The sequence below is a fragment of the Austrofundulus limnaeus genome, unplaced genomic scaffold (genome assembly GCF_001266775.1).
Source record: "Austrofundulus limnaeus strain Quisiro unplaced genomic scaffold, Austrofundulus_limnaeus-1.0 Scaffold105, whole genome shotgun sequence".
Taxonomy (NCBI): Eukaryota; Metazoa; Chordata; class Actinopteri; order Cyprinodontiformes; family Rivulidae; genus Austrofundulus; species Austrofundulus limnaeus.
This window is the reverse complement of record NW_013952507.1, coordinates 318,510-326,651: the sequence shown is the minus strand read 5'-3', so window position 1 is coordinate 326,651 and position 8,142 is coordinate 318,510. Positions and strand designations below refer to the sequence as shown.

Sequence of the window (8,142 nt, the reverse complement as noted above, 5' to 3'; positions counted from 1 at the left end):
TAGTTTTGTTCTTTAGAATCAGTAATAAACTGCTGATTTGGGGCCTAAATGGATAATTTTCTGCAATAAAACAAGCATGTTTTTTCCCTCTAACAAAAAGTTCAGTAAAGCAGCAAAAAAGCAGAAGCTTTAAGAGCCAAAATAGAGTATTTCAGCCTGTAAGTCTTGTAACGAAATGCTTGCCAACTGTAATTTGCTTCAGCTGCTTAAATTTGGATCACAATCAGGAAGTAAGCAGATGGAATGTAAAAATAATGCTCACTGTCAGATTTAACYTTAAATGATGTGTTTTACAGCATCTCTTAGCGATGGTGAAAACACAGAAACAAAACACTAGCTAAAAGCCAGAGWGCCAGCTAAAAACTAAAAAGCAAAACACAAGCTATAAGAATAAACTGCTAATGCTAAAAGGAGCAAATTAGCTGAAAGCTAAAAGTGTAGCAGTGTTTCCTGGTGGGGACGGACTCAAACGACTTCGACCCGTTTCCTTTGAGATGTGCTGTAAAAACAAACCATTTTGTAGTGTATTCCTGTCAATGAACATCAACAAACCCTCCTGGACAAAACAAAGATGGGAGGCAGAGATGGCCAAAATAATTTCCGACAAAACATGGGAGGATATCTGCTCTCAGGCTCACCGAGTCACTAACTCAAATACATGGAGGGAATTTCAATGGAAAATTATTAGCAGATATTTCAGGACCCCTGATGTAGCTGCTAAAATGGACCCTAAGGTACCAAGCTTGTGTTGGAGAAATTGTGGCTCAATGATTCCCAACCACACATGTTTTTTGGTCCTGCCCCAAACTCAAAAACTTTTGGGATGAGGTGTATAGAGCTATAAACCAAATTTTGTCTGGGGTTATCCCAAGGGATGTTACTGTTGCCTTACTCGGTATTATTCCTGATGGTTTACAAGGGCGGGCGAAAATGTATTTGTTAAATGTTCTTTTTACAGCAGCTCTGAAATGCATTACAATTAGGTGGATGCAATTGGAGCCGCCTTCTTCTTATGGGTTCAAAAAGTAAGGGAATTGCATACAATGGAAAAGATAACCTACTCACTAAGACTTCAAAAATCAAAGTATGGCCTGCYCTGGGGACCTGCAGAGGTCCTGTTGATTTAATTAAACCTAATGGATTTGTCTTTTGGCCCATGTCGTTTGGTTATCTTTTCCAGAGTTCATTTTTATTTAAATGGTGTARAATGATGAGTCTATAAACATGACGCTGTGGCTGTAAGTTGTTATTCCAATATGTTTATTGTATGGAAAACTTCATATTGTCAACACTTGTATTATGTACCACTGAAGTATGGTTGTACTTTGCTCTGCTGAAAAATTAAAAATTAATAAAAATCTAAGTTAAAAAAAAAACATTTTCACAGAGGCTGCAAAGAAAACCGAAGCGGCGCCTGATAATCAATGTCATGGTTAAAATCTTTTAGTTCAATGTCACAAAACACTTGTTTATCTGCAAAGGACGTCAGGAGTTCTAGATTATATGTCGGCTCACTTGAACAATAAAAATCAAAACCAACTAATCTGGACCGCAAAYAAAAGCTTGTCATCTCACCTCAGTTCTGTTGTGTAGTCTCTGAAGGTTTTCTGAACAGCTCTCCTGTTATCTGAGGGACATCCTTGAACACAGTTAATTAAAAATATTAGCTGAAAAAACAAGAGCGGAGTGGACAACAAAAGTGGAGAAGTGGTGGCCTTTATATTGCGTATAAATCAGACTTTTTAAAACGTCTTGCTTTAAAATCTGGAGCAGATCAAGAATTTGTTGATCTGATTAATTTAAATCATCAGTTATTTTAAATTTGAGCAGATGTCAGACTAAATGTTGCTTTCTGAGGTTTGTTCTGTCTGAGTTGTTTGGCGACTGTCGGTGAAGAGAGGTGTCAAAGTTAGCGGCTGGTTTTATGTCCTCTCACGTGTTCYGCACGTGAGCAGTCAGTCTCACGGTTCAAACCTTTCACAGGTGAGCTGTTTGTAYCACAACACAGAGTGAATAACACATACGCTGCTCCTAAAACTACACATCTGCAGGGGTTTAAGCTAAAACTGGAAAAGAAACGTGAGTCAACTTTAAAGTTGCTTAAATAAGCAGGATAGCATCTAACTGGAAACACTGTAAGTCATCTTAACCTCTGCTCTAGTTTTTCTCCTTTCCTTTAGAAGAATGTTCAGCAGCTGCATGTGTGAAAAAAACAAACGTATAGACATTAAAGAACTTTTACCTTTAAGGTTTTTTTTATTATAGTAATAAATCAGAAGACAGTGTCTCATTCAGTCATTGTTTTAGTTTTACCTTCCACCTACAGTTGTTTCCTCCTGCAGAGGCCAACTGGTTTCCATTAGCTCACAGATAAAGCAAAAGAGGATGAGACTAAAACAGAAGCTGAAACTTTAAGGCAAACATAGACACAGAAATAAACTAGAGCCTGAGTTTCGCAGCTTTAAATAGTTCAGATGCTCAGTTATGAATATCTTACCTGCTGCACATAGTTCTTTAAATAACCTCATCAATTTGGTAAAATAGACAGAGGTGTGAAAAGTACTTGAAAGTAAAAGTAAAACTACCTTAACTGGAAATGACATGGGTAAAAATGAATTTCCCTGATGAGGAAAGCACTTAGGTAGAAGTCAATGCTGCTCACAGTAATCGGGAAAGTAGAAGTACTTTAGCAAGAAATGAAGTTAGGTCAACTGGTTCCACTAAACCAAGTTGAAGAAATTTACTCAACTCAGTTTAATGGAACGAGTGCATGAACAACTTCCTTTCATGATGACATCATAATTAAAATTTTAATGTATTACGTGATGTTAAAACTTAAAGAGAAGTAAAAGTGTTTTTATGTTTTGAATGTAACAATGTAAACATTAAAAACGCTAAAAAATACATAAATGTCCTTTGATACGACTCTGAAAATAACTTGCATTAAAGTTATTTATGTACTTGGAATTTGGAGTTTTTTTCAGCACAAACAGGGAACTATGAGGTTTTTTATTTTTTATTTTTTTTTGGTTCAAGTTTTTAAAACAGCAAAAGTCCTTTTTGGTCAGCGCTGAGCCTGAGATTAAAGCAGATTTCTGATCCAATCCTGAAAAATTTATCATTTAAAAAGAAATATTATCAGTTCGCAAAAGCAATTATTTCTGAACCTCGTTAGCTATCATTAGCTAACAGAATTAAACCCTATTTTTCCAAACTGAGGTTATTCCGAGAGCTATCTATGACAGGTGAGATATTGTTTATGCACAACCTTTTCTGAACTAATGTGAGTCAGTTCAAAAGTATTTATTTGTTTGTTTCTTGTGATATTTTCCAAAGAGAATAAAAATGTGAGATTAAGGAGCCTGTCTTTTTCTCTGCAGTCACTCAGGCTGTCTGACAGGAGCCCTCGCCTCCTCACCCGCCTCCTCTTCTCTTCCTCCACCACCATCGCTGCCCTCCCACCCTCCAGCCAGGCCATGTCGACCCAGACCTCCACCTCCGGGACAAAGGTCCCCCTCTCGACCTCCTCTGCCTCCAGCCACCCCTACCATTCTCCCTCCCGCTCCTTCATCTCTTCCTCCTCCTCTTTCTCCCGTCATCGTCTCCTCGCCGCCCCCTCCTCTCCCTGAACCGTCTGCCCCATCCGATCKGACTACTCCTCCCTCGTCCCCCATGTCCTCCTCGCCCTCTCTCCCCCCGTCCTCACCRGCTCCTCCATTGCTGAGCTCTGTGGACAAGCTGGTTGGGAGTGTTTCTGTGTGGCGACCCCAAGGACTCAGCCGAGACAGGAGCGTCTGCATCCTGCAGGAGGAGTCYGCRGGAGTAAGACTTTTAACTTCACGATCACTTCTGTTTTCACCTGTTTTAAGCATGACTCAGCATCCAATAACTGCTGATGTTCGCAGGCGTTCCTGGTTCACAGCACAGAGGACAAGGTCCCCGTGATTTCAGTCCGACTGCCTGATGAGCAGGGAACACCSCATGTTCACAACCTGACCGTCAAACAACACAAAACATGTAAGGATTGTGAAAAAACATCTTTATATGGAAATATATCACAAGAAAATCCACTTCTAACGGTGTTTTTGTTGTTGTTGTTCTCAGTTGTTCACTTAGAGGGATCCTCTCTGGTTTTTGATGACATTTTCAAACTGATATCCTTCTACTGTGTCAGCAGGTACATCACACACACCAGCAACAAGACGTTTTATAATCTTTTAAAGTGGTCTTCATCAAGGTTAGAATAGTTTTGGATTTTTCATTTTAGTTTAGTTTTATTTCAGTTTTCATTAGTTTGTACCGTGGATTTGCTAGATTTTATTAGTTATTATTGCATTTTTAATGCTTAGTTTTAATTTAATTTAGTTTTTATTAGTTCTAGTATGTTTTTTATAGTTTATTTGCCAATTTCTCCTCAAGCTTGTGATGTTCCTGTGAGTTAACTAACCAACAGCTTTTTGGTCGCTAGTTAAAGCGTCCATTATAACGACACCTTCCTAAAATAATTGCGTAACTCAATTTTGCCAACTAAGGGTGGTTATTTTAGGATGACGACAATATTTTTCTGCTGCTTGTCATTTACCTGCTGCTTGTTTTTCATGAAGCTACTGAGAGAAGCTAGCGTGTCGAGATAGTCATAGTTAGCCGTCTAGTGTGAGCTTGGTTCATGCAGTTTTTCTCTAGAGAAGTATTCCACCTATTTTATCACCTGTTTTCACTACAAGACACTTGCTTTCATTTTTCTCGCAGTCATATTCAAAGAAATCCCAAAGTGGACATCGCTGATTTCTACCAACTTTTACTGTCATCATGCTGAGCAGCTGTAAACAAGTGTTGTTACAGACCATGAGGTGCTGTAAGCTGCTCACAGCTAATATGAAATAATTCAATTTCAAATAAATAAATAAATAAATAAATGAATGAATAAATAACCATTTGTTTCATCCATCCACACAGCTCAAAATAAATCGGCAAACACTTAAACTCAGGATATTCTACCTATAATTTCAGTTTTGGTTTAGTTTTGTAAAAAGATTATACAGTTTTATTTTTTTTCTTTCATTTTATTACAGTTTTTATTTATTTTAGTTAACTAAAACGTTTTTTCAGTTTCAGTTTTCGTTATTTAGTGAGTTTTAGTTAACTAATAACGCTGGTCTTCATCATTAGTTTCAATCCCGCACCCAACTGTTTTCAAGGAAATGTTTATCTTTAAGCTACTTAAGAAGCAAACCAAAATAAATGTTCTTAATCATACCAGTTTTATTGAATTATGATAAATACCTGAGTTTGTATAAATAAATCTCCCACTCAGGGACATCCTCCCCATCTCGTTGAGGTTACCCCAGGCCGTCAACGTGGCGACGAAGAAAGAAGAGCTGGAGGTCATCTCAGCCTTGGGTGCAGGTAAATAAATCAGCATCATCTGCGCTGTCACTAATGAAACAAACACAAAGTTTTATTTTGAAATCCAAAATCCAAATAATTTATTTCGTTTTTCYGATTTTTAATCGTTTTAACTCTGTTTCTGCAGATTTCTGGGCGTCTGATGTGAACCAGAAGGACCGGGATGTCCCGGTTCAGCCCGACACATACCTGTACGTAAACCCAGTCGCCGTGGAGGAGCAGCCCAACAAAAACCCAAACCCCGCCTCCTCCACCTCCAGGGCTGACCCCATCTACAGCAAAATCATCGCCTCCTCCCTGCAGAACGGAGAACCCTCCAAGAAACCGAGCACGCAGGGCAAAGGGCCGACTCAGACCAGCCTGGAGGGTCCATACAGGCGGCCCCCTCCTCCTCGACCCCCCAGCCTGGGTTCAGGCCCCGGGTTGGGCCTCCTCTTCTCCTCTCCTCAAACCTTAACTCCTGTAGCTCCGGAACCTGAGCGAAACGAGGAAGGAGGCGAGAAAGACGAGAAGAAGCCAACATCACCTCCTCCATCGAGGCCTCCTGTGCCCCTGCAGGCCCGAGCTGCTCCCCCTCTGCCCCCTGCTCCTCTGCACCGCACCTCCTCCTCCTCCAGGAAAAGCTCGGTCAAAGAGAGTACAGCGGGAGGAGACGATGGACAGAATCCTGCAAAGAGGAGTGAAAAGGGAGGAGAGAGAGGAAAAGAGAAACCGGGAGCAGATCTGCTGGGCGAGGAGGCCGAGCAGGAGGCCAGCAGGAGAGACGAGGTGGACCTGAAGGCGGTGAAGGAGGACAAACTGAAGTCCCAGGGACCACTGTTGGTCAAGAAACCGTCTCGACCCATCCCCCCGCCCAGGACCAAACCAGCAAACTCACCTGTGTGCTCCAGCCAGGTAGGAGGAGGAGCTTCAACCAATCAGAGCGCAGAGACGAAACCTCCGCCTCCATCCCCGAGACGCCCGGACGTGTCACTGTACTCGCCACAGGGGGGCGGAGCTCTGGGGCCCGACCAGGACTCCTGTTCCACCAGCAGTACCGAGGAGGAGGGAGAGACCAATCAGGAGCAAGAAACAAACAACAGGTGGGTGTGGCCTCAGGTGAAGGGGGCGTGGCTTTGACGCTAATTAATGTTTCTGTTTTATCTCTCATAATTTTAGTTCTATATTTTTAAGCTGACAAACTCGTAGTGATTTTAGTGTTCGTTTAGCTGCGGCAGCCATCTTAATACGGACTAACTCCCAAGTTTAATCAACTTTTTGTTTTATTTTGCAAAGAACATTATTGTCTGTTAGATTTGTTCATATTAGTGCCTGAAACCTGACAGCTGGCTTTATACAGATTTTCATACTTTCACTGAAACTACAACAGACCTAAAATCAGCGACGCAGAACTGAAGATTTGCATCTTTCAGTTTCTTGTTTCTTTCTTTAAAAAAACTGAGACAACCTCTGAAAAAAACTCATTTTATTCTGACTTTTTTCACCTGCTGTTCACAACTACAACAAAGATCATCTTAGATGATTTATCAGACTCTCGGTCAGCCTCAAGAATACTTCCATATTTGTGCTTAAACTTAAGGCACGTAGAAGAAAAAAAACACAAGTTCCTCTTTATCGGTCGCAGTGTTTGAGCATATCAGGAGTGTGGTTAACCGTTATATGTTTCCTGTGACAACAGTAAACAAATTAAACTGTGTTTTTTATGAGCCTCCATGTAAAGGTACAGAAACTCCCAAATCTTCTTCAAAGTTTTAATTTTGTTCTTTTTTCCCCTCTGCTTAAAGGCAAGTTTTACTAATTTATTCATGTGTTATTAAAACATAAATGTAAAAACATTTGATGCATTGCACCAGATTTAGCCTTGGGCTAATTAACATCTGTAGTCCCTCCACCAATAAATAATAAAACATCCAACATCAATGAAACCAAGAAAAAATAAAGTAAAAACACGCCCACCCTRTYCAAATTATTAAAAGTTWTATTATTGCTTACCCAGCAAAATTTTGTGATGCAGCGCTGAGTAGCAGGGGCGGAGCTAGACTTTWCTGCAATGGGCACGGAGTGGCCAAGGTGTTGCCCCTGGGGGCTCATATAAAAAAAAAAAACAACCCCGGGTTTGTAATTTTAAGACGGCCACCACAGCTAAATTTAAATGGGTATAACTCAGCCGTTTTTAGACTGAGCTGAAATTTGTTGTGGTGTAGCCAAGAATGATTGCTTGTCCCAATTTAAGCTAACTGCTAATGCTAATTTTACAAGGCCATCAGCCATTAAACTCACAGCTGAAATTTTATATAGAAGCCAAGTATAATCTTTAACAAAATCTGAATGGAAATGAGAAATCCAAGATCCAAAGCTAATTTCAAATAGTCGGACCTCAGATATTTATTTCTAGAAATATTAAGAAAATTAAATTTGGTAAGGTGGGAGTCAAGAGTGATCCCCGTGTCATTTTGAAATCTCAATTTAAACTCTCAGAGATATTAAGCTGAAATTTGTTGTGGTGGTAGATGAGAGCGATGCCTAACTAAATATAAAAAAACAAATAAAAGAATCCAAGATGTCCACCAAAGCTAAATTCAAATGGCTACGATTCAGGTGTTTATTCATTTTGAACTGGAACGGTTCTGATTGGTTCCCTCTACACTACATAATACAGCTGCATAACAGATATTWACTGTTTTAGCTCTAACTGACCGTCTTTTGTTGCCAAATGTGATCCAAACCTTCACTTGT

The 8,142-nt window shown here is 40.2% G+C and overlaps 1 protein-coding gene across 1 annotated transcript in view; it reads left to right on the top strand.

Moving 5' to 3' along the window:
* Positions 1–1,224: 1,224 nt before the first annotated feature.
* Positions 1,225–8,142, top strand: part of rin3 (Ras and Rab interactor 3) — a gene marked incomplete at its 3' end in the record, with an annotated part of 10,092 nt that continues 3,174 nt past the window's right edge. The window contains 6 exon segments of the mRNA XM_014013687.1: positions 1,225–1,238; positions 3,381–3,822; positions 3,897–4,017; positions 4,105–4,177; positions 5,315–5,406; positions 5,534–6,488. Of these exon segments, the coding sequence (XP_013869141.1) occupies positions 1,225–1,238; positions 3,381–3,822; positions 3,897–4,017; positions 4,105–4,177; positions 5,315–5,406; positions 5,534–6,488 (1,697 nt within the window).